The sequence below is a fragment of the Sander lucioperca genome, chromosome 6, assembly GCF_008315115.2.
Source record: "Sander lucioperca isolate FBNREF2018 chromosome 6, SLUC_FBN_1.2, whole genome shotgun sequence".
Classification (NCBI taxonomy): Eukaryota; Metazoa; Chordata; class Actinopteri; order Perciformes; family Percidae; genus Sander; species Sander lucioperca.
In genome coordinates this window covers 22859151-22886650 of record NC_050178.1, presented here as the reverse complement: position 1 = coordinate 22886650, position 27500 = coordinate 22859151, and the positions used below count along the sequence as shown (strand labels likewise).

At 45.6% G+C, this 27500-nt stretch overlaps 1 protein-coding gene across 1 annotated transcript in view; it reads left to right on the top strand.

Moving 5' to 3' along the window:
• il17rd (interleukin 17 receptor D) overlaps positions 1 to 27500 on the top strand; it is a 67964-nt gene that overhangs the window by 7874 nt on the left and 32590 nt on the right. The window contains exons 2-5 of the mRNA XM_031301386.2: positions 8343 to 8397; positions 18632 to 18754; positions 22991 to 23109; positions 24688 to 24808. Coding sequence (XP_031157246.2) covers positions 8343 to 8397; positions 18632 to 18754; positions 22991 to 23109; positions 24688 to 24808 — 418 coding nt within the window. The remainder of the gene's footprint in view (positions 1 to 8342; positions 8398 to 18631; positions 18755 to 22990; positions 23110 to 24687; positions 24809 to 27500) is intronic.

Genomic DNA, 27500 nt, shown 5'->3' with positions numbered 1-27500 from the left:
CACACAGATACAGGGACACACACACACACACACACACACACACACACACACACACACACACACACACACACAGATACAGGGACACACACACACACACACACAGATACAGGGACACACACACACACACACACACACACACACACAGATACAGGGACACACACACACACACACACACACAGATACAGGGACACACACACACACACACACACAGATACAGGGACACACACACACACACACACACACAGATACAGGGACACACACACACACACACACAGATACAGGGACACACACAGATACACACACACACACACACACACGCACAGCTTCTGAGGTCAGATGGGATTTTTGTTCAATTGATTTTTAACTTGTGATTAATTATATGAATGCAGACAGGCTGGCGGGAAATTAAATATATTGTGTTTTAATACAATATAAAGACTTATTTTGTGTGTGGAAAAAAAATCTTAATGGATGTTTTTGTGTTTGTTTATTGAGCTTCTGCATATTAACATGTATGCATTTATTTATTTAGGATATATATATATATATATATACACCCTATATAAATGTGTATATATATGTATATATATATATACCATGTTGACAGGACTACAGTACATCTAATACAGTTGGTTGTAGTCAGTTCCAGGGTTGTTAGACTGAAGATATTCAGAAATTCACATTCTGAATAATTAGTATGTAAATTGGAAATCTCCCATTGTCTGTTGGGTTGATGTGTTTTCATGCTCACTGGCTGAACCGATTTTTCAGCAGTCTGTCAGCAGTCCATCTAACAGGATCTGGTTTGTCCATTAGTGTGTGTATCTCCGCTGATTTAGAGATCTGCTTGGCACACAGGGACGAAGCTAGTCTGGCTAGTCCACACAATATTCTGGGATGGGAGTAAAACGTGCTCTGGTTCATTGGCATTTCTTTAAACCAATCACAATCGTCGTGGGCGGGGCTAAGCTCCGGACGGAGCCACGGTGCCTCTGCTAAATTAATAATAATAATAATTAATAAAGTCTCAGGAAGGAACTTGTTTTGGTGGAACATGTGTACGTTCAAAAGTAGTTTTAGTCGTGCAACAGAAAACTCAGATTGGACAGAATCTAGCTAGCTGTCTGGATTTACCCTGCAGAGATTTTCGGTGAGTTCTGAGGAACTTTTTGGACCTCGGGGAGCCGACTGATCAGTCCGACTGATTTTACTGCCGACGGTCGGCTGTCTGGTCAGTGTGTCTGCAGCTTAAGTAATTTACTTAGTTACTTTCCAACACTGCTTGTCAGATACTCTACTGTATGTATCATGGATATAATTTTGGTTAGAGATGCACCGATAGACCGGCCGGTGACCAGAATTGGCCGGTTGTCACATGCTCGGTCATGACCGGCGACCGGCAGGTCAGTCTGACATATGGTGATTTCATGCTGGTCAACGCTCCAATTAACTGACAACATAAGTTATACCAGTTACAGTTCTCAAGGACGCACACACACACGGACGCCACAGCACGGACGCCACAGCACGGTCTCTTTCTCCTTTCTCTCAACTTTTCCGCCGTGTGTGGTGCGTACCCGCTCGCGGTGTGAAGCGCGTGTCGGCGCTATTCTCCACATGTAGGAACCTGGTGAATTAACCTGCAACATGTCAGCTGTTTGGGAATTCTTCAGCGTGTGTGCAGAAGATAACAAGTTTACAACATGCAACACCTGCAAGGAGAAAGTAGGGCGTGGAGGGACGACACCAAAAACCTAAATCACATTTCTTTAGTTGATATTGATGTGAAAAGAAGGAAATGGTTCTAACATTGCTCTTTAGATGTGTGTGAATGTCCCACACCAGGAGTAATTTATATAGTTCTATTTTATAGTGATCCATTATCTGTTCAACACATGTTCTATTAAAGAAAAGATAGAAAATACATATGTGTGTGTGCTGTAAAGTGGTTAGAAAAAATGAAATCAGAATCGGCTAAAATCGGTATCAGCTGGTCTAACTCAAAGAAAATCAGAAATCCGATTCGGCCTAGAAAGATGTAATCGGTGCATCTCTAATTTTGGTTGCTACTAAAAAAGTAACAAAGCCCAATACCAAGCTCATATCCTGGTTCCCCAAACATATTCTTTCTAACTGTTTGTACCTCATGAACAGTATGTTGATCAAAGGTCAGCTTGTGAGCTTGTCCCACGTTCTCTGTCCCACATCTGGAAATGGTCTGGCCGCCCCAAACAAAATGAGGGAGAGGAGAAGTCTGCTATGAACCTTGAAAGCTGTAATTTAAGGAGTTCCTGTTCAATCAGATTCCTCCATCTCTCCTTCCTTCCTTCTCTGCAGGGTTGGTGATTACCTCTCCCATCATCCTTCACTCCCCCCTTCTGAATCCTCCTTTTCTGTATCCCCTCCTTTCCTTTCTTCTTGTGTCCTTTCCTCCTTAAAATGTAACTCTCGCCAAAATGCAACCTAAAGTCAAGTTGATTTCATCCATAAAAATGGAAATTACAGTGTTCATACTTGCCTAATACAATACAATAAATACAATATAATACAATACAATACATAAATACAATACAAAATTTATAAAAATGTACGTTTAAAGTGCTTGTTGTGCTGTCTGATAGTCTGAGGTATAAAAGAGAGAGCATACTGCTTAGTTTGTGTCACAGGAGGCCTTAGCCTACCACTACTAGGGTCTTTTTGTGAATGTACCCGAGTCAAACTTTTGTTTAAAAGCATATTTAGGACGGATGCGCCACTTTTAAGATGTACCATATTCTCATTTTTCAGTCAAATGGTCTTTTGAATGGGAGAGCTAGGGACACTTTGATGCTAGCCTCAAAATATCTATTTTTAAACCACTAAGAAGGCTCGACACAACATGAGACTTTGCTCCAAGTATCACCAGGAGCTCTACACCTTAACTCCACCGGTGACCAAGATATACTATAACCAGGAGCTCTACACCTTAACTCCACCGGTGACCAAGATATACTATAACCAGGAGCTCTACACCTTAACTCCACCGGTGACCAAGATATACTATAACCAGGAGCTCTACACCTTAACTCCACCGGTGACCAAGATATACTATAACCAGGAGCTCTACACCTTAACTCCACCGGTGACCAAGATATACTATAACCAGGAGCTCTACACCTTAACTCCACCGGTGACTACAGGATATCCTAAATCTGGGGCTACTTGTTTTGATATCGACTGGTTTTGACTGCCGAGGTGGTAGCAGCCGGAAACAACAAGAGCTACGGTGAGTTGTTAAAACCTTTCTTTTTAGTAAACTCTGAACACTACCAATGTTGTCAATGCTTTGGTTAAGGTGTAGAGCTCCTGGTTATAGTATATCTTGGTCACCGGTGGAGTTAAGGTGTAGAGCTCCTGGTTATAGTATATCTTGGTCACCGGTGGAGTTAAGGTGTAGAGCTCCTGGTGATACTTGGAGCAAAGTCTCATGTTGTGTCGAGCCTTCTTAGTGGTTTAAAAATAGATATTTTGAGGCTAGCATCAAAGTGTCCCTAGCTCTCCCATTCAAAAGGCCATTTGACTGAAAAACGAAATTACGGTACATCTTAAAAGTGGCGCTTCCGTCCTAAATATGCTTTTAAATTAAAGTTTGACTCGGGTACATTCACAAAAAGACCCTAGGTTGCATTTTCCTTACCTCCAGCAATGTGATTAATTGCTGTTGATGTGCTGCTACTGAGCCTGCAATTAGCTGTCTGATTACCACAGGAAGTGATTTAGTGGGTTTGGGGATTCCCGAGGGAAATTCAGCTTTCTTCAGAGTTCAAGTTTTCCCTGCGTGTATTAATTTGTGGTCCACTTTGGTTCTTTGTTGTTATTCTAAAACAGGACCCACACTCAGGAGTCGAAACCTACAACATTTCCCAAACGTCCAGCGTGTCCGCTGACTGTGTGTTGGATGTCCAACAGCTGCTTTTCAGATCTCGTCTTTTTTTTCCCCTTTACTTTCAAAGTAATCGTTTCTTCAGTTGTTTAGGCCTCAGGGTGTGTGTGTGTGTGTGTGTGTGTGTGTGTGTGTGTGTGCGCGCTCTTGTTTAACTATATTCGTGGGGTCCAAAAACCGGGAGTCCAGTATACTTGTGGGGTCCTGACAGCTTTGTGGGGCCAAAATGCTGGACCCCACAAGTTTAAAGGTCTGTTTGAGGGTTAAGACTTGGTTTTAGGATTAGGGTTAGAATTAGGTTATGGTTAGGGTGAGGGTAAGGGTTAAGGTTAGGCATTTAGTTGTGATGGTTAAGGTTAGGGTAAGGGGCTAGGGAATGCATTATGTCAATGACGGGTCCCCACAAAGATAGTGCCACGCTGTGTGTGTGTGTGTGGAGATAATGATTATTACTAGTCAGAAACACCTGGCAACAGGAAGCAAGAAAAGTGTCTTTCTCTGTCTGCCTGTTTGAAAAATTGTCAGTTGCAAAGAAGAGAGATTTGGCTTCTGGCGATGGGCAGGGTCAGCGGCAGAGCACTGGTGTTAGAGAAATTGCCTAAATTCTGAATTATCTAAGTGTTTAAGTACTAGTTGTTTCACACTGCAGTCCCACTATGTTGGCTTGTGTGAAATGAGCAGGAAGTATGTTATTAGAAGAGAGATGTCAACGCTTAACGGCTTCGCTAGCTGGCACGCTGACGTAAAAGGTGCTGAACAAAACTTGTCACGTATGCCGTGTTTCCACTAAATGGTAAAATGAGAATAGCTGGTCCACCTTAAAGGTCAGTCCACCTTAAGCTGCAGACACACCGACCAGACGGCCGACCGTCGGCAGAAAAGGCAGTATGGCTGATCAGTCTCCCCGAGTTGGTCCAAAAAGTTCCTCAGAACACCGGAGAGACGAGACGTAATACGTCTCCATAACAGCAGGCGGCGCTAATCTGTATTGTCGCCCAAAAATGATTTCAAACGGCCATTACTGGCGGCTCGTTCAGAATACGATCTCATATTGGACTAAAATAGTTCACTGAAACGTGTTTCTGAAAACATTTTAAGAGAGAAATAGGCCGTGCAGTTGCTGAATCTGTCTTCATTTCAGATCAACAAAGGTCAGTTTAAAAGATTTTCCTCAGATTTTGAGAGACTCTAGTCACGCTCATCCTGGTTGCCATTTCCGGTTGAGTCCCGACTGAGCATGTCAGGTCGGCCAAAATGAAGGCTGACGGCCCCTCGGACGGCCGGTGGCACGAACACACCGAACAGACTCGAGTCACCGACCTCGCCAGACTGTCAGACGGCCGATCATCGGCCCGGTGTGTAGCTGCCTTTAGACATACAACAGTATGACCACACTGACCACTTCCTGCTGTAGTCCACTGCTAATGGTCACTGACCACTTCCTGCTGTAGTCCCACTGCTAATGGTCACTGACCACTTCCTGCTGTAGTCCCACTGCTAATGGTCACTGACCACTTCCTGCTGTAGTCCCGCTGCTAATGGTCACTGACCACTTCCTGCTGTAGTCCCACTGCTAATGGTCACTGACCACTTCCTGCTGTAGTCCTCTGCTAATGGTCACTGACCACTTCCTGCTGTAGTCCACTGCTAATGGTCACTGACCACTTCCTGCTGTAGTCCACTGCTAATGGTCACTGACCACTTCCTGCTGTAGTCCCGCTGCTAATGTACACTGACCACTTCCTGCTGTAGTCCACTGCTAATGGTCACTGACCACTTCCTGCTGTAGTCCACTGCTAATGGTCACTGACCACTTCCTGCTGTAGTCCCACTTTTGATGGTTAGTATCGTCCCAAAAGGAACACTTACGTTAAAACACTTACCGGAAATGACGAGCGGTCGGCTCGGCTCGCCGCCTCTCAAAATCTGACGAAATTCTTCTAAACTGAGCTTTGTTGATCTGAAATGAAGACAGATTCAGCAACTGCACGGCCTATTTCTCTCTTAAAATATTTCAGAAACACGTTTCAGTGAACTATATTTTCGTAAAATACGAGATCGTATTCTGAACGAGCCGCCATTATGCTCGGTTGTGAAATCCGGGAGAAGCCAGACCCACGTGACACGTTCGTCCAATCAGCTGCCGGTCGACGTCCCTGGTCCCTCCCCTTTCCGCTTTGTAGTCCAGATGGCGCCCGTTTAGTGCGAGTAGTGTCCATCGTTCCACACTGAACTTTCTGACCGTTTTTAGGGGTTCATCCTGGTACTTTCAGTCCTCTGACTTTTTGCGTTATCTACATGATATACTTACAACTAAGTGTTTGAAGTGTGCAAGTAGGCGGTTTGGGACACAACCCAGGTCTAGACACAAAGGGCTCCAGCTAAAAAAAATGTAGGTAGTCTACAAAAAAGTGGAACCTGTCTCAATACAATGTGTTGTCACCTGGCAAGCAAAATGCTAGCCAATCAAATGCGCACGTTCCTGGTAGAATGACTTGGTTATTCATCTCTCTGTATAAATGTTTCTAAGAGACTCCAGGTCTGTGCTCGTCTGCAGATAATGTATGTCCCGGACTTATTCGCTAATGTACATGCTGCAGGAAAAATTGGGAAGTGTCTCAGTGCAACCAATCAGGAAGTCTGCTTTTTTGGGTTGTCGGTGAAAACCTGGATTTCAATTAGCCTCCCATTTTATGCTGCCAGCGGGACATCTGTGCACACAGCAGCATGTAAACCTGGAAAGGTCTAAGGTCAGTAGTGGAGGCAAACTGAAGATATATATATATATATATAAATATAAACTGTGTGTGTGTATTTCTATCTTTTTGAGGACATTTTTGGGAAAGCAAAGACTTTTTGTCCAATCCTCACTTCTTCAAAAGGCTGTTGATGGTTAAGATCTGGTTTAAGGGTCCATGTTAGTTCTTGTTTGAAGGTCTGGGGAATGTGTTCTGGCAATGAGGGTCTTCACAAGTAGGCTGTATAATTACAAACGTGTGTGTGTGTGGATGGGTTGTTAGGGTACAGTGACTGCTAATAAGCATGGCACACTTTCTATAACACACACACACACACACACACACACACACTAGGGAGTCTGTCTGATTGGTTTCAGGTGTATGTCTGTGGTTGTTGTGTGTGACCACAGTCTGACACCTCTGTAACAAGCCTGAAGAGTGTGTGTGTGTGTGTGTGTGTGTGTGTGTGTGTGTTTGTGTTTGTTTTACTATATTCGTGGGGTCCAAAAACCGGGGAATACAGTATACTTGTGGAGTTAGCACAGCCTTGTGAGGTCCAAAATGCTGGACCCCACAAGGTTAAAGGTCTGTTTGAGGGTTAAGACTTGGTTTTAGGATTAGGGTTAGAATTAGGTTATGGTTAGGGTGAGGGTAAGGGTTAAGGTTAGGCATTTAGTGGTGATGGTTAAGGTTAGGGTAAGGGGCTAGGGAATGCATTATGTCAATGACGGGTCCCCACAAAGATAGTGCCACGCTGTGTGTGTGTGTGTGTGTGTGTGTGTGTGTGTGTGTGTGTGTGTCAGGGCAACATGAAAACAAGGTCAAAGCTGTAAAGCTGCTCTGCTGAGACTTCATGAGACTCCCTGCCTTTGATTAGGAGACAGAGAAAGGGAAGAAAGTAAAACTCACAAGGGAGTCGATGGTCACACCTCAGCTTATCTCGCTCATCGTGCGTCACTCTATCTGCTGTCGTTCATAGTTAAATACAGCTGCTGGGTGGAGCTTGGACAGATATCCTGTAGTTTCTTTGTTTGGAGCAGCTGAAGTGTTAGCAACCGGCGTTGTTTTAGTACGGAGGTTAGGGCGGGGCAGTATATCCATCCCAGTCTCACGGCAGTTTGTGAAATGGTCACGTTATTTAATCTATTGATTCGTGTACACGGAGACGTTTATGTCGTTTTTTCCGTGGTGGTGAGCACGAATTTTAATGTAATGTATTTCGATGGGAAGCATCTTTCGTGATCACAGCATGACTACGGTAGCGAGTAGTATGGAAGCCGAAAACCATACACCATGCACACCATGCACACCATGCACACCATGCACACCATGCACCGTACACACCATGCACCGTACACACCATACACACCATGCACCGTACACACCATACACACCATGCACCGTACACACCATACACACCATGCACCATGCACACCATACACCATACACACCATACACACCATACACACCATGCACCGTACACACCATACACACCATACACCATACACACCATACACACCATACACACCGTACACACCGTACACACCGTACACACCATGCACACCATACACATCATACACACCATGCACACCATACACACCGTTGTGATTCTGAAATGATTTTTAAATAATCTAACAGACTCTCTCTCTGTCTCTGTCTCTCTCTCTGTCTCTCTCTCTTAGGTGCAGTCTGGTGCAGATGGAAGTCGGAGGTTAGCCGTCATCTTCAGAGCTGACAGTGAGTTAATCTACAGATTCATATATATATATATATATATATATATACATATATATATATATATATATATATATATATATATATATATATATATATATATATATATATATATATATATAAAAAGACAGTAGCGTTCTCGTATACAGGCGGCCGCCGTCTTGGGAGCTACGGTCTTTATAATCTATCTTTTTAATAAACTGTCTGTACACTTACAAAGTTCTCAATGCTTCTGTTAACATGTAGGGACCCTCATTATGCTACTGTTGAAGTATGGTGATATTTTGAGCCTTTTTAGTGGTGTAGAAATAGCGACCTGTGCCCAGAATACTAGCGTTGTAAGCTAATCAGCGGTCCGCGCTAGTTTGTTTCAAGCTACAAACACATTCAATAGGGTTGGGTACCGAAACGGTAGTAACGAGACCGAATAAGAACGAAAATTTCGGTGCCTTATTTCGGTGCCTCACTTTCCACTCCACTCAACAGCAGGTAACGTTAGCCTAGCTTTAGCTAGCAGCTGGATCAAACAGGGTTAAAATGCTGACAGCTAACGTTAAACAGTGTAAAGTGGGACTGTATTTCAACAGTCTGCTCTGCAGCGCAGCAGATGCCAACGTCGGAAAAACACAGACGGTGCGTTCACTGAAACTGGTAACCTACAGCCTCGCGGTGCATTCAAAGTTATTGTAAAATACCCTTTTCCCATCTGGTGGTTGTTTTTGTCATTCAACAGCAATTTACTGGTGAAATAAGTGATTGTTTATTATAAGTTATAGTTATTACATTACTATTAAATCATTTAATTTTGACCATATGGCCGTAGTAATAAACAAGTTGTTCTTAAATGTTGCCGACTGTTGTTTAGTACCCTTCTTTTTTTTAACTTTCTAAAAAAAAAAATCGGTTCAGGCACCGTTTAGGCACCGGCACCGTTTTAAAAGTACCGCTTTAGGGGAAAAAAACCAAACCATACCCAACCCTACCATTCAATTAGCATGAAAACATGTCCCAGAGAGACAGAGTGGGGACACGTCTGTTATTAACCCCTAGGTTAATTTTGCGCCGGAATTATCCTTTAACATTTAGATCCCGACAATCTCTCCAAAAAGTAAGTTGCGTTACGTTTTCCTCTGAAGGTAAACGGTCCGTGTAACGCTTATCAGTTCAATTCTCTAAGCACAAACGGACATTTGGAAAAACAGAAAAATGGGTTAAAATATCCAATTTTTCATTTTTTTCCACCTTGACAAATTAAAAAATTGGATCTTTAAACTGTTTTTCCAATTTTCTGTTTTTATTCAGAGGATCAGAAATTTAGAAAATTACAAAATTGCGTCTGAGCTCCAATTATTCAATACTGTGATGGTATTCTCTCCCTCTACTTTGAGGAATATGCAGGTCATTAAAGGACAATTCCAGCGCAAAACGACCCTAGGGGTTATTAACTGATGTGTACCTACTCTGTCTCTCTCTGGGACATGTTTTCATGCTAATCGAATGAGTTTGGAGCTTTAACGAGGCTACTGAGGACCGCTGGTTAGCTTACAATGCTAGTATTTGGGGCATGGGGACACTCAAATTAAATCGCTATTTAATACCACTAAAAAGGCTCGAAACATCACCACACTTTAACGTTAGCATAATTAGGGTCCCTAAATGTGAACCGAAGCATTGACAACGTTGTTAAAATGTTTGTCAAAGTGTACAGATAGTTTATTAAAAAGATAGATTATAAAGACAGTCGCGTTCATGTTTACTTGCCGGAGCCATCTTGGAAACCAGTCATGACTAGTCGAACGCCGTGCAACGTGGAATCTCCGTACTGTCTTTGGAGATTCCACGTTGCACGGCGATTTAATTTGAGTGTCCCCATGCCCCAAATACTAGCATTGTAAGCTAACCAGCGGTCCGCGGTAGCCTCGTTAAAGCTCCAAACTCATTGGATTAGCATGAAAACATGTCCCAGAGAGCGACAGAGTAGGTACACATCAGTTAATAACCCCTAGGGTCGTTTTGCGCTGGAATTGTCCTTTAATGACCTGCATATTCCTCAAAGTAGAGGGAGAGAATACCATTACAGTATCGAATAATTGGAGCTCAGACGCAATTTTGTAATTTTCTCAATTTCTGATCCTCTGAATAAAAACAGAAAATTGGAAAAACAGTTTAAAGATCCAATTTTTTTAATTTGTCAAGGTGGAAAAAAACTAAAACTTGGATATTTGAACCCATTTTTCTGTTTTTCCAAATGTCCGTTTGTGCTTAGAAAATTGAACTGATGAGCGCTACACTGACCTGCAGAGTTTAAATCAATCACACAATGTGATCAGAGCCATCAGAACCGCCATCCTCCTCCTCCTCTTCCTCCTCCTCCTCCTCCTCCTCATCTTTTGTTCTTTTCACTCTAAAAGTCAAGTTCCTGAGCCGTAGCCGATCCCTGCCTCCTGCCTTTGTCCCTGACCATGAGCGAGAAGCCCTTTTAGGTGTGTGTGTGTGTGTGTGTGTGTGTGTGTGTGTGTGTGTGTGTGTGACGGAGCATTGAGGAGAGTGGGAAGCTTCTCCTCTCTCTCTCTCTTTTGCAGCGATGTCATCGTGAATATTAATCAGGGTGACCTTTGACCTCCAGGAGGTCACTAATGATGGGTGACAAAATCAGCAAATCTTAACACAAGTCTGATGGTGTGTGTGTGTGTGTGTGTGTGTGTGTGTGTGTCTGATGGTGTCGTGTGTGTGTGTGTGTGTGTGTGTGTCTGATGGTGTCGTGTGTGTGTGTGTGTGTGTGTGTGTGTGTGTGTGTCTGATGGTGTCGTGTGTGTGTGTGTGTGTGTCTGATGGTGTCGTGTGTGTGTGTGTGTGTCTGATGGTATATTGTGTGTGTGTGTGTGTGTGTCTGATGATATCTTGTGTGTGTGTGTCTGATGGTATATTGTGTGTGTGTGTGTGTGTGTCTGATGATATCTTGTGTGTGTGTGTGTGTGTGTCTGATGGTATATTGTGTGTGTGTGTGTGTGTGTGTGTGTGTGTCTGATGATATCTTGTGTGTGTGTGTCTGATGGTATATTGTGTGTGTGTGTCTGATGGTATCTTGCGTGTGTGTGTGTGTGTGTGTGTGTGTGTGTGTGTGTGTCTGATGGTATATTGTGTGTGTGTGTGTCTGATGGTATATTGTGTGTGTGTGTGTGTGTGTGTGTGTGTGTGTGTGTGTGTCTGATGGTATATTGTGTGTGTGTGTGTGTGTGTCTGATGGTATATTGTGTGTGTGTGTGTGTGTCTGATGATATATTGTGTGTGTGTGTGTGTCTGATGATATCTTGTGTGTGTGTGTGTGTGTGTGTCTGATGGTATCTTGTGTGTGTGTGTGTGTGTGTGTCTGATGATATCTTGTGTGTGTGTGTCTGATGGTATATTGTGTGTGTGTGTGTGTGTGTGTGTCTGATGATATCTTGTGTGTGTGTGTGTGTGTGTGTGTGTGTCTGATGGTATATTGTGTGTGTGTGTGTGTGTGTCTGATGGTATATTGTGTGTGTGTGTGTGTGTGTGTGTCTGATGGTATATTGTGTGTGTGTGTCTGATGGTATCTTGCGTGTGTGTGTGTGTGTGTGTGTCTGATGGTATCTTGCGTGTGTGTGTGTGTGTGTGTCTGATGGTATATTGTGTGTGTGTGTGTGTGTGTGTGTGTGTGTGTGTGTGTGTGTGTGTGTGTGTGTGTGTGTCTGATATCTTGGGCTCACCATACCTGTCTCTCTCTCTCGTTGACTGACTCGTGTGTGTTGTTCGTTGTGTGTCCGACTACGCGTGCTTTCGAACACCCGCCCAGCTCTACCTCTGATTGGCTAACCATGACATTTTACTCAACCTCAGCCAATCGTCAGCATGTATGCGTTTGCGTCGTGCACTGCCCACTAACCAAGGAACAACAGTAAAATAAAGTCTTTGCCTCTCGGCTCAGACTCAGAGATCTAGTTGGTCTGATGAAAAAAAACAGCTTCAGTTATAGTAACGCGCCGCATTTTTTGGCAGTAACGGTAACGGCGTTATTTATAACGCCCATCACTGATGAAGAGGAGCAGGTAAGTGAAGATGGAAGATTGTCCTCCTCCTCCAACAGTGATCTTCTCCTTTGGCCCTCACATCCCTTTTTCCTCCTCCTCTTCATCCTCTCCTTTTGTCTTTTTAAAGAAACTCTGAATACAAAGAGGAGGAAGAGGAGGCACGAGCTGCAAACGTATAACCTATAGAGAAGCTTTATGATGGAGGAAGAGGAGGAAGAGGAGCGACCAGCTGTGACCTTCTCCTTTCGCCCTGAACATGACCCCGCTTTGAGCAAGAGGAGCAGTGACTCGTGTCGCATCCCATGCTCTCCTTGCCTCCTCCCAGTCATCTTCATCCTTTTTAAGCTCCTGTCCTCTGTCCCCTCTTCCTCCTCCTCCTCCTCTTCCTCACCTCAATCCTCTCCGTCAATAGGTGGCTGGCAGGAGGAAAGAGGAGCAGTCAGTCGTGTCTTAGCGCACACCCCTTTTCTTTCTACTCCCTAAGTCCAGCTTTTCTCCTCCGATCCCTCTCGGTTCATGGCTGGCTGCTCCTCCTCCTCTTCCTCTACCCCTCCATCTTCGTCATCTTCACGAGATGAAACAAGACAGGAAGGTGGGGGGGGGTAATGGTACCAAGGTTATAATAGTCTAGAACACATGTCAAACTCTCAAATCCGGCCCCTTGCAGATTTAGATCCGGCCAGTATATCAATTTGGGTTCACGATACAGTCATGTGAAAAAATTAGGACACCCATGCTAAAGTTGACTAAAAAGAGTAATAAAAAAAGGGAACTTTATCAGGATGCATAGTATCCTGGATCCATGAAATAACTGGCCTTTCAAAATAAAAGTCTGCCTGCCTCTATGGGAATTTAACATAGGGGTGTACTGACTTATGCCCCCTGTATTTTAAGAAAGAACATTTATTTATTTACGATACATTATTCATTCACAAAGAAAATTGGTGTCCTTAAAGGTTGGATTTTTACAAATTTTTTAAATTAAGGCATTAAGATCAATTACCAAAAGATGATTTTTTTTATTCCTCTTTTTAGTCAACTTTAGCATGGGTGTCCTAATTTGTTCACATGACTGTATATTTCGGCCCTCCTAGTTGTGCGCCAAACCGAAACCACAGGAAAGTGTTTTTTTAAACTGTAATTACGTGACATTCAAAGCAGAATTTGGCAGATTTACCGACTCTGAGACTCAGAAATTCCCCGAGAAGCAGAGAGAGAGTTTAATATTCAGGCTGTGAAACAAAAATTTAATCAATTATTGAAATTTATTGAAAAGATTTCTGGTACAGGATATACAATCCTCTATCCCAGACTCTAAAAGACACAAAACAATTATATTTATATATATATATATATATATATATATATATATATATATATATATATATATTACATACATACATACACATACACATACACATACACATATATATATATATATATATATATATATATATATATATATACATACATACATACATACATACATACATACATACATACATACACACACACACACACACACACACACACACATATATATATATATATATATATATATATATATATATATATATATATATATACATATACATATATATATATATATATATATATATACACATACATACACACACACACACACACACACACACATATATATATATATATATATATATATATACATACACACACACACACACACACACACACACACACATATATATATATATATATATATATATATATATATATATAGATACATACATATATACACACACACGCACACACACTATATGCACATTCACATTTTAACATTTTATAAAAACACATTAATTTCATAATTGAAGTTTTCTAACAGTTCATAAATTACTGACAAGCTTTATAATTATACATTACACCTTTTGACAGGCTACATGCGTCCAGCCTATTCTTAAAGGAATTGATAGAAGGGGAACGCACAACTTCTTCTGGAAGCTCATTCCATCATTTTACCACACGGAATGTGAAAAAGTTGTTTCTCTTTTCAGACCGCCATGTTCTCGGGTAAAGTTGTAAAGAATTCCCTCGTGTCTCGTACCTGTTGTTCCAAAACTGAAAGACAGGCTCTGCTATTTGTTTTGCTTGATTTTCTAAGTTCTATGATGGCTAAGGAACTCTTTTGATGACCTTTGTAGGGCTTCATGTCAACAAAAATGCGACAAAATGCGTAACATTTTTTCGGAAAAAGCAACAAATTTACAGAAATTAATTTTTTTCATTCACATTCATGCATACGTATATCTGTGACTATGTATGCATGGATATGAATGAAGAAATGAATGCATATTTATAATAGATTGTAAGGGTATTTATAAATGGATAAATCTTGTGTGTGTGTGTGTGTGTCTGATGGTATCTTGTGTGTGTGTGTGTGTGTGTGTGTGTGTGTGATATCTTGTGTGTGTGTGTGTGTGTGTGGTATCTTGTGTGTGTGTGTGTGTGTGTGTGTGTCTGATGGTATCTTGTGTGTGTGTGTGTGTGTGTGTGTGTCTGATATCTTGTGTGTGTGTGTGTGTGTGTGTGGTATCTTGTGTGTGTGTGTGTGTGTGATATCTTGTGTGTGTGTGTGTGTGTGTGTGATATCTTTGTGTGTGTGTGTGTCTGATATCTTGTGTGTGTGTGTGTGTGTGTGTGTCTGATGGTATCTTGTGTGTGTGTGTGTGTGTGTGTGTGTGTGTGTGTGTGTAGCACCTCTATGTACGGTGTTTGGTGTTTTAAGCCCCCAACGTTGCCTGGAAGGCAGAAGGAAAAAATGTTTTTTATTATTTTTAGGACTGAATGATGGATGCTTATGGAAGTAGGAACGATTGTAAGACATGTGTGGATGGATATATGTATTTTTGCACAAGTAGCCTCTACAAAATGGTAATTTGTAATTTGCACAGCTCTTTGAGTATCCTAGATGTTCCATTTTCATAGTGGACCTGTCCCAGACCACCTGAGAGGTCTGGGTGGGTCATAGTGGACCTGTCCCAGACCACCTGAGAGGTCTGGGTGGGTCATAGTGGACCTGTTCCAGACCACCTGAGAGGTCTGGGTGGGTCATAGTGGACCTGGTCCAGACCACCTGAGAGGTCTGGGGGGGGTCATAGTGGAGTAGACCTGTCCCAGACCACCTGAGAGGTCTGGGTGGGTCATAGTGGACCTATCCCAGACCACCTGAGAGGTCTGGGGAGTTCGTAGTGTAGTAGACCTGTCCCAGACCACCTGAGAGGTCTGGGTGGGTCATAGTGGACCTGTCCCAGACCACCTGAGACGTCTGGGTGGGTCATAGTGGACCTGTCCCAGACCACCTGAGAGGTCTGGGTGGGTCATAGTGGACCTGGTCCAGACCACCTGAGAGGTCTGGGGGGGTCATAGTGGAGTAGACCTGTCCCAGACCACCTGAGAGGTCTGGGTGGGTCATAGTGGACCTATCCCAGACCACCCGAGAGGTCTGGGGAGTTCGTAGTGTAGTAGACCTGTCCCAGACCTGTCCCAGACCACCTGAGAGGTCTGGGTGGGTCATAGTGGACCTGTCCCAGACCACCTGAGAGGTCTGGGGGGTCATAGTGTAGTAGACCTGTCCCAGACCACCTGAGAGGTCTGGGTGGTTAATAGTGGACCTGTCCCAGACCACCTGAGAGGTCTTGGGGGGTCATAGTGGACCTGTCCCAGACCACCTGAGAGGTCTTGGGGGGTTCGTAGTGTAGCAGCAGATCAGAAATGTATTTTGGCCCTAAACCAGAAGAAAGAAAAGAAATTTGCAATACTCAACAGTAGGGTTGGGTACCGAGACCCGGTGCTAATACGGCACCGGTATCTACCAGACCGAATAGCAACGGGGATTTCGGTGCCACTGATATGCCTGCGCTGCTCTCTGATGCTCCGAAACGAATGACAGAAGCATCGCTGCACGTGACGCTAGTTACTTCACTCGACAGCAGCTAACGTTAGCCTACCGTTAGCTAGCAGCTGGAGTAAACACGGTTAAAATGCTGACACTAAACGGTGTAAAGTCTGTCTGTATTTCCCTGTAGAGGATTCCAACAGCGGGACGTTAAGCAGTCTGCAGCTGCTGTTGTCGGAAAAACACCACAGATGGTGCGTTCACTTGAAACTCGCCAGCCTCGCGGTGCATTCAAAGTTATTGTAAAATACCCTTTTCCCATCTGGTGGTTGTTTTTGTCGTTCAACAGCAATTTACTGGTGAAATAAGTCATTGTTATAAGTTATAGTTATTATATTATTATTAAATCATTTCATTTTGACCATATGGCCTTAGCGATAAACAAGCCGTCGGTTTAGGCACAGTTTAGGCACCGGAACCGTTTTTAAAAGTATCGCTTTAGCACCGGTATTGGAAAAAACCCAAATGATATCCAACCCTACTCAATATACATATATTACATATAAAGACCCTGACACACCAACCAGACGGCCGACCGTCGGCAGTAAAGCCAGTCAGACTGATCAGTCGGGTCCCCGAGGTCCAAAAAATGCCTCAGAACTCACTGAGGAGACGCCAACGTGAGCGTACGCTCTGCGTGTGCGCGAAACATAATACGTCTCCATAGCAGCAGGCGGCGCTGCTCTGTATTGTTTCCATTAACAGTCTGATTATTTCCCAGAAAATGAGAACCGGCAGCTGATTGGACGAACGCGTCACGTGGTTCTTTTTTCTCCGGAAATTCACAGCCAGACTGTCATGGCGGCTCGTTCAGAATACGATCTCATATTGGACTAAAATAGTTCACCGGAACATGTTTCTGAAAACATTTGAAGAGAGAAATAGGCCGTGCAGTTGCTGAATCTGTCTTCATTTCAGATCAACAAAGGTCAGTTTAAAAGATTTTCGTCAGATTTTGAGAGACTCATCCGCTCCCCATTTCCGGGTGAGTCCCGACTGCCCTGTCTCTGACTGTCCTGTCCCCGACTGTCCTGTCCCCGACTGTCCTGTCCCCGACTGCCCTGTCCCCGACTGCCCTGTCCCCGACTGCCCTGTCTCTGACTGCCCTGTCCCCGACTGTCCTGTCCCCGACTGCCCTGTCTCTGACTGTCCTGTCCCCGACTGTCCTGTCCCCGACTGCCCTGTCTCCGACTGTCCTGTCCCCGACTGCCCTGTCCCCGACTGCCCTGTCTCTGACTGTCCTGTCCCCGACTGCCCTGTCCCGGACTGCCCTGTCCCCGACTGTCCTGTCCCCGACTGCCCTGTCCCCGACTGCCCTGTCCCCGACTGTCCTGTCCCCGACTGTCCTGTCCCCGACTGTCCTGTCCCCGACTGCCCTGTCCCCGACTATCCTGTCCCCGACTGCCCTGTCTCTGACTGTCCTGTCTCTGACTGCCCTGTCTCTGACTGTCCTGTCCCTGACTGCCCTGTCTCTGACTGCCCTGTCTCTGACTGCCCTGTCTCTGACTGTCCTGTCCCCGACTGCCCTGTCTCTGACTGCCCTGTCTCTGACTGCCCTGTCTCTGACTGCCCTATCCCCAACTGCCCTGTCTCTCGGCCCAAATTAAAGCCAACGGCTCCTTGGACGGCCGACGGCACGGGACACACGGAACAGACTCGAGTCACGGACCTCACCAGACGGCCCGACGCCCGATTATTGGGCTGGTGTGTCTTCTCTCTAATACACATACACATACAATACTATAGAATCACAAAATAAATTAAAATCGCGATACAAATCTAATCGGCACCCATGTATCGTAAAAGAATCGCAACGGGACAAAAGCATATGGTCCCAGCCCTAAAATTAATCGCCAACTATTTTGAAAATCGATTAATCGGTTTGAGAGACAAATTCTCTGATTCCAGCTCCTTATTATTATAATTTGAATATTTTCTACTTTGTTCTCTCCTCTGGGACAGTTAAAATGAATATCTTTGGGTTGTGGACAAATTTGAGGATGTCATTTTGGGCTTTTTGGGAAACACTGATCCACATATCTCGCCATTTTCTGACATTTTATAGACCCAACATCTAATCGATCAATCGAGAAATAATTCAACAGATTAATGGACTATGAAAATAATGGTTAGTTGCAGCCCTAGTCTGCTCCATGGCCTCAATTGTAGAACTGTTTTCAAGTAATGCATTAATAGGACTGGTGTTAAAATACGTAATAATGATTGATTGATCTCTCTGTCTCTCGCCCTGCAGACTGTTCCCTCAACTACCCGCTGGGGAAACATGTGATCCATGAGGTCACCAACGTCTCCTTCAGCCATCTGGGCTGCGAGGATCAGGCCGCCGTGGTCGTCCACTGGTCTGCCAGTCCACTAGGTACGCGTCTGTCCATCGTCTGGTGTGTGTGTGTCTCTGTGTGTGTCTGTTTACCTGTCTGTCCATCGTCTGGTGTGTGTGTGTCTCTCTGTGTGTGTCTGTTTACCTGTCTGTCCATCGTCTGGTGTGTGTGTGTCTCTGTGTGTGTCTCTGTTAGAGTCCGGATCGAGCCGAATTTTTCTGTCCGAGCCCAACACAGTTAAAATCTCGTTTTTTTCTCATACTAATGACACATGTCCGTTTGTTTGAATGAAATCTTTTATTAAGCAGCTGTAGGAAGGCATTCAGAAATGTCACCAGATGAGGTCATCAGCTCACACGGGGCAACAAGCTCACGTTAATAATCTGTTTAATTTAAAATGTTCAACGTGTTAACCTTTCCTGACCGTGGTCAGAACACCAGGGAGACTGGTTACCTCCAGGACCGACGGTATAACATGAATAACATCGGGGTTAAAATCCTGTTTCTGGTGAACTTGGCTTTCAGTCTGGAGTTTATCTCGGACACCACACACACACACACACACACACACACACACACACACACACTGTGTACAAAACTTAAACTTATTCCACCAACTCTGCTCTGGTCGCATCTACACGTCTGCTTCCTCTTTCCTCTTTCTCTATCTCTCTTCTGCCCACTTTCCACACACACACACACACACACACACACACACACACTGAGCTCTCTTAAAGGAGCCGCAGCACCATTTTACAACAAATACCATATCGCGCTGATGTGACCGAGCCCGACCCGAACATCATTTCTAAATATCTGTCCGAACCCGGCCCGTCGGGTACCATCGGGCTCGGTTCGGGTATCCATGCCTTAGTCTCTGTGTGTGTGTGTGTGTGTCTGTTTACCTGTCTGTCCATCGTCTGTTTGCAGCTTCTCCACAGGGAGAAAGTTAGAGAGAGTAGGGGAGAGAGGGAGGAGGAGCAGGAGAGGAAAGACCTTCAAAGTGCTCTGATCCGTAAGATTACCCAGCTCAGGTCTATGTGTGTGTGCGCATCTGTGTGTGTGTGTGTGTATGTGTGTGTGTGTGTGTGTGTGTGTGTCTGCATCTGTGTCTTTGTGTGCATCTGTGTCTCTGTGTGTGTCTTTGATCAGGCCCTGAGAATAAGAGAGAGGATCACATCTCACACTACAATGCCACGATTTGACCGTGAAGGAATGTGTGTGTGTGTGTGTGTGTGTGTGTGTGTGTGTGTGTGTGTGTGTGTGTGTGTGTGTGTGTGTGTGTGTGTGTGTGTGTCCCTGTGTGTGTGTGCAGTGTGTGTGCAGTGTGCAGTGTAAGGTGAACCTCTCTCTCTCTGTGACAATACAGCCTGTTGTTTTCTCACAGAGAGACAGAAATCTTCCAGAAATGCTTGATGTCACAGCAGCCAGAATCATCATCTGGTAAACAACCTCAATCTGGCCAACGTCCTTCCTAAAACCTGCTCAGCTTATTTCTTGTTGCCAAGAACTTCAGAGCTCAAAGTCACAAAAAAAAAACAAATTTTGGCTACACAGAAGGTAGCCTACAGTTGAGGCTGTTCTGCTGGTATGAAAATAAATCTGCAACCATTTTGATAATCCATTAATCATTTGTGGGATTTTGGTAGCAAACGTTCTTAAAACATTTGCTTATTCCAGCTTCTTTAGCGTGAGGACTTTCTGCTTTTAGTAAACTAATTAGGGCCCGAGCGCCGACAGAAACTGAAGGAATTATTATTCTTTTCTGGAGATTAATCACCTTTTTGAGGGGCTTAACATACTCAAAAACTCACCGAAATTGGCGGTCGCATCAGAGAGAGAGAGAGAGAGACACAGAGGGAGGGAGAGGGAGAGAGAGAGACACAGAGAGGGAGAGAGAGAGAGGTAAGTCAGTAGGATTCTTCCTCTCAGGAACATGTATTGTACATAATGGGTTGATATTTTAGTGGTGGACTGACTGATCTTGTCGTCCACAGATTTACGCTGTTGGGATAGTTAAATCACGGTTGAAACATGTTTAACCCACTGAAGGGAGGTGAAGACCTGCCATCAGCCAGCAGCTGTCGTTAAAACCTCGTCTGTCCTCAACTCTGCAGGAGAGAAAAACATGTTCAGGAATCTGCCTCAAGACAGAAAAACCTGTTCTACCACTGCTCTCTCTTTCTTTATCTCTCCCTCTCTCTCTCTCTCTCTCTCTCTCTCTCTCTCTCTCCCTCCCTCTCTCTCTCTCTCTCTCTCTCTCTCTCTCTCTCTCTCCCTCTCTCTCTCTCTCCCTCTCTCCCTCTCCCCCTGCAGAGCTAATAGGAAAAACATGACCCGTTGATGTGAGGGTGTAATTACAAGACAGACGTGTTTTCAAAGAGCAGAGAGGATGAGGGGAGGAAACCAGGAGGGGAGAAGATAAAAGGAAACAAGACGGGACAGGATGGGGGGATGGGGGGAGGAGAGGAAATGAAATAAGATAGACGAAAGAAGGAAAGGACATGAAAGTGGACAAGGTGAGGAAAAGGAAATGAAGAGAGAACAGGGGAAGAAAGGGAACAAGGAGAGGAAAGCAAGAAAGGAAATTAAAAGACAAGATAAGATGAGTAGAAGAAAGAAAACAAAGGAAGGAGATCAAGAATGTAACAAGGGGAGGACAAGAAGGGATGAAATGAGAGGACAGGTGGACATACGTGGGAAAAAGGAGGGAATGAGAGAAGGGTAAAAAAAGGGAAAGGAGGAGAGGAAATAATGAGAAGAGGAAGGGAGGGAAGGAAGGAATACAATATGGATGGGTGGGTGGATGGATGGATGGGTGGATGGATGGAGGATGGGAGGATGGATGGGAGGATGGATGGATGGATGGATGATTGGGTGGATGGATGGGTGGATGGATGGATGGATGGATGGATGGGTGGGTGGGTGGGTGGATGGATGGGTGGATGGATGGATAGATGGGTGGATGGATAGATGGATGGGTGGATGGATGGATGGATGGATGGATGATTGGGTGGATAGATGGATGGATGGATGATTGGGTGGATAGATGGATGGATAGATGGATGGATGGATGATTGGGTGGATGGATGGATGGATGGATGATTGGGTGGATGGATGGATGATTGGGTGGATGGATGGATAGATGGATGGATGATTGGGTGGATGGATAGATGGATGGATGGGTGGGTGGGTGGATGGATGGATGGATGGATGATTGGGTGGATAGATGGATGGATGGATGGATGATTGGGTGGATAGATGGATGGATGAATGGGTGGATAGATGGATGGATGGATAGATGGATGGATGGATGGATGGATGATTGGGTGGATGGATGGATGGATGGATGGATGGGTGGATGGATGGATGATTGGGTGGATAGATGGATGGATGGATGATTGGGTGGATGGATAGATGGATGGGAGGATGGATGGATGATTGGGTGGATGGATGGGTGGGTGGATGGATGGATGGGTGGATGGATGGGTGGATGGATGGAGGATGGGAGGATGGATGGGAGGATGGATGGATGGATGGATGATTGGGTGGATGGATGGGTGGATGGATGGATGGATGGATGGGTGGGTGGGTGGGTGGATGGATGGGTGGATGGATGGGTGGATGGATGGATGGGTGGATGGATAGATGGATGGGTGGATGGATGGATGGATGGATGGATGATTGGGTGGATAGATGGATGGATGGATGATTGGGTGGATAGATGGATGGATAGATGGATGGATGGATGATTGGGTGGATGGATGGATGGATGGATGATTGGGTGGATGGATGGATGATTGGGTGGATGGATGGATAGATGGATGGATGATTGGGTGGATGGATAGATGGATGGATGGGTGGGTGGGTGGATGGATGGATGGATGATTGGGTGGATAGATGGATGGATGGATGGATGATTGGGTGGATAGATGGATGGATGAATGGGTGGATAGATGGATGGATGGATAGATGGATGGATGGATGGATGGATGATTGGGTGGATGGATGGATGGATGGATGGATGGGTGGATGGATGGATGGATGGATGGATGGGTGGATGGATGGATGATTGGGTGGATAGATGGATGGATGGATGATTGGGTGGATGGATAGATGGATGGGAGGATGGATGGATGATTGGGTGGATGGATGGGTGGGTGGATGGATAGATGGATGGATAGCAGAATGAAGTGGTGGAAAGGGGAGGAGGAAAGGAAAGGATGAGCGAAGGATGGATGAAGCTCCTTGTTGAACCTGCCGTGTCTCTGCAGGGATCGAACACATTAAAGGCTTCAGAGTTTATCTGGAGGACAAGAACCCAGAGGGGAAGCAGTGTCAGCATCTCCTCCTCAAAGACCCTCGAACGCTCAACAGCTCCCACAAGAACACGGTGAGAACCAAAATAACCACGGCGCAAACTGACCAATCACAGGGAAGGAGGAAGGCAGCTGCTCGTTGTTGTTTAGTGTCTGCAGTATGTTTTCTTTTTTGTTCCTAAATATTTTAAATCTAAAGAAATTGGTTTGGATCTTAAAGGAACACGCTGACTTATTGGACTTTGTCTTATTCCCCGTATCCCCCAGAGTTAGATAAGTCCAGACATACCCTTCTCATCTCCGTGTGTGCTGTAACTCTGTCAGATGCCCCCACCGTTAGCCTAGCTTAGCACAGATCCTGGAGGTAACCAGCTCCATCTAGCCTAGCTTAGCACAGATCCTGGAGGTAACTGGCTCCATCTAGCCTAGCTTAGCACAGATCCTGGAGGTAACCGGCTCCATCTAGCCTAGCTTAGCACAGATCCTGGCTAAGCTAGATGGAGCCTGTTACCTCCAGGATCTGTGCTAAGCTAGGCTAGATGGAGCCAGTTACCTCCAGGATCTGTGCTAAGCTAGGCTAGATGGAGCCGGTTACCTCCAGGATCTGTGCTAAGCTAGGCTAGATGGAGCCAGTTACCTCCAGGATCTGAGCTAAGCTAGGCTAGATGGAGCCAGTTACCTCCAGGATCTGTGCTAAGCTAGGCTAGATGGAGCCAGTTACCTCCAGGATCTGTGCTAAGCTAAGCTAGATGGAGCCTGTTACCTCCAGGATCTGTGCTAAGCTAGGCTAGATGGAGCCAGTTACCTCCAGGATCTGTGCTAAGCTAGGCTAGATGGAGCCGGTTACCTCCAGGATCTGTGCTAAGCTAGGCTAGATGGAGCCAGTTACCTCCAGGATCTGAGCTAAGCTAGGCTAGATGGAGCCAGTTACCTCCAGGATCTGTGCTAAGCTAGGCTAGATTGAGCCAGTTACCTCCAGGATCTGTGCTAAGCTAAGCTAGATGGAGCCTGTTACCTCCAGGATCTGTGCTAAGCTAGGCTAGATGGAGCCGGTTACCTCCAGGATCTGTGCTAAGCTAGGCTAGATGGAGCCGGTTACCTCCAGGATCTGTGCTAAGCTAAGCTAGATGGAGCCGGTTACCTCCAGGATCTGTGCTAAGCTAGGCTAGATGGAGCCAGTTACCTCCAGGATCTGTGCTAAGCTAGGCTAGCGGTGGGACCGTCAGACAGTTACAACACGCACGGAGATGAGAAGGGTATGTACGGACTTAACTAACTCTGGGGGATACGGGGAATAAGACAAAGTCCCAATAAGTCGGCGTGTTCCTTTTTAAAGGTGCTTTCAACCCTGAAGGTACAACCTCCAGACAACAAGTAGGAAGTGCAAGTACATTAGCTTTAAATAAGCAAAACTACAAAGAGCCATATGAAAGTGCAGCTGTAAAAATGTCTCCCCTATTATTGTTGTTCAGCACTTACATTTCCTCTGAATGCTAAACTCATGTTGCTCATTTTTTCCCTCCCTGACCTATCATGTTATCACTATAACCAAATCTGCTCAAGGGAACCTGTTTGTGTCTCCATTTTACTGTTGTTCTCAGTCTGTTTGTGTTATTTATTGTTGATGTATTATAATTATTTAACTCCTGCAGAAGCTGAGCAGTCAGCCATTCAGCGGCTTGACCTTTGACACCGACTACATGGTTCGCGTTGTTCCTTTCCCGACTCTGATGAACGAGAGCTTCTTCCCTCCATCCTTCCTCCGCACAAACTGTGAGTCCAGACTCCTCATCCAAACAGGATTGATTACTGCAGGGGGGTCAAACTCACTTTCACTACGGGCCACACTGGGAAATAAGAATCATATCAAGGGTCAGACATTTAGTTTATTCACAATAGAGCTTAGATCGGGTGAGTAATGGACAGGACAGGCTGTAGGCCAGTGGGTGAGTAATGGACAGGACAGACTGTAGGCCAGTGGGGGAGTAATGGACAGGACAGGCTGTAGGCCAGTGGGTGAGTAATGGACAGGACAGACTGTAGGCCAGTGGGTGAGTAATGGACAGGACAGACTGTAGGCCAGTGGGTGAGTAATGGACAGGACAGACTGTAGGCCAGTGGGTGAGTAATGGACAGGACACAGGCTGTAGGCCAGTGGGTGAGTAATGGACAGGACAGACTGTAGGCCAGTGGGGGAGTAATGGACAGGCTGTAGGCCAGTGGGTGAGTAATGGACAGGACAGGCTGTAGGCCAGTGGGTGAGTAATGGACAGGACAGGCTGTAGGCCAGTGGGTGAGTAATGGACAGGACAGACTGTAGGCCAGTGGGTGAGTAATGGACAGGACAGACTGTAGGCCAGTGGGTGAGTAATGGACAGGACAGACTGTAGGCCAGTGGGTGAGTAATGGACAGGACACAGGCTGTAGGCCAGTGGGTGAGTAATGGACAGGACAGACTGTAGGCCAGTGGGGGAGTAATGGACAGGCTGTAGGCCAGTGGGTGAGTAATGGACAGGACAGGCTGTAGGCCAGTGGGTGAGTAATGGACAGGACACAGGCTGTAGGCCAGTGGGTGAGTAATGGACAGGACAGACTGTAGGCCAGTGGGGGAGTAATGGACAGGACAGACTGTAGGCCAGTGGGTGAGTAATGGACAGGCTGTAGGCCAGTGGGTGAGTAATGGACAGGACAGGCTGTAGGCCAGTGGGTGAGTAATGGACAGGCTGTAGGCCAGTGGGTGAGTAATGGACAGGACAGGCAGTAGGCCAGTGGGGGAGTAATGGACAGGACAGGCTGTAGGCCAGTGGGGGAGTAATGGACAGGACAGGCTGTAGGCCAGTGGGGGAGTAATGGACAGGCTGTAGGCCAGTGGGGGAGTAATGGACAGGACAGGCTGTAGGCCGGTGGGTGAGTAATGGACAGGACAGGCTGTAGGCCAGTGGGGGAGTAATGGACAGGACAGGCTGTAGGCCGGTGGGTGAGTAATGGACAGGACAGACTGTAGGCCAGTGGGGGAGTAATGGACAGGACAGGCTGTAGGCCGGTGGGTGAGTAATGGACAGGACAGACTGTAGGCCAGTGGGGGAGTAATGGACAGGCTGTAGGCCAGTGGGGGAGTAATGGACAGGACAGGCTGTAGGCCAGTGGGGGAGTAATGGACAGGACAGGCTGTAGGCCAGTGGGGGAGTAATGGACAGGCTGTAGGCCAGTGGGGGAGTAATGGACAGGACAGGCTGTAGGCCGGTGGGTGAGTAATGGACAGGACAGGCTGTAGGCCAGTGGGGGAGTAATGGACAGGACAGGCTGTAGGCCGGTGGGTGAGTAATGGACAGGACAGACTGTAGGCCAGTGGGGGAGTAATGGACAGGACAGGCTGTAGGCCGGTGGGTGAGTAATGGACAGGACAGACTGTAGGCCAGTGGGGGAGTAATGGACAGGCTGTAGGCCAGTGGGGGAGTAATGGACAGGACAGGCTGTAGGCCAGTGGCACCTCTTCTAGAGCTTAGATCGGGGCCAAAAAATCAAGCCCCCCCTACCCGAGCCCGGCACATTAACTGTAATTATGAGCCCGAGCCTGATTTAAAAATGACAATTTTTTAATACGTGGGCCGTTATAACTGACGTTCTCAACTACAACTCAGAGTTGTTAGAACTACAGAAATCTGTTTATAATTATCTTAATGAATAACGCAACAAGGACGAAGCATGGAAACTGCTGTTAGTTTATTCAGAACGGATCGCAAATGATCTGAGTGAAGAAACGTAAAAACGGTCTCCATCATCTAATTAATACTGTCCTTCACCACGGTCTCATCACCTAATTAATACTGTCCTTCACCACGGTCTCATCACCTAATTAATACTGTCCTTCACCACGGTCTCATCACCTAATTAATACTGTCCTTCACCACGGTCTCATCACCTAATTAATACTGTCCTTCACCACGGTCTCATCACCTAATTAATACTGTCCTTCACCACGGTCTCATCACCTAATTAATACCGTCCTTCACCACGGTCTGCATGCTGACCCACTGGCCGACAACAGTGCTGCAGAGGGGGGGAGACACGATGTACAGTTTACCTCCCACTCAAGTCAGGTCAGGACATCCACCCAGAGCTACGGGAGAAGCTGGAGAGGCAGAGCTTTCTCCCCACAGAATATGGCTAATAAAGTAATGATTAAAAAAACACAAATGCTTGATCAAGGGCCCGGCCCAATCATAGCGGCGTAAAATATCCGGCTCGGGCTCGGGCAGAGAATCTAAACTCTAATTCACATGCTTCTATTTCATCAAAAAAGTCAAGGATCTTTGACTGTATTATTGCATGTCTCATATAGCCTTCTCACTGACAGTTTGGTCAACATATGGCGCTTTTCCATCACATGGTACCTGCTCGACTCGCCTCGACTCTACTCTCCTTTTTTGGTTTTCCATTACGAAAAAAAGTCCCTGGTACCTGC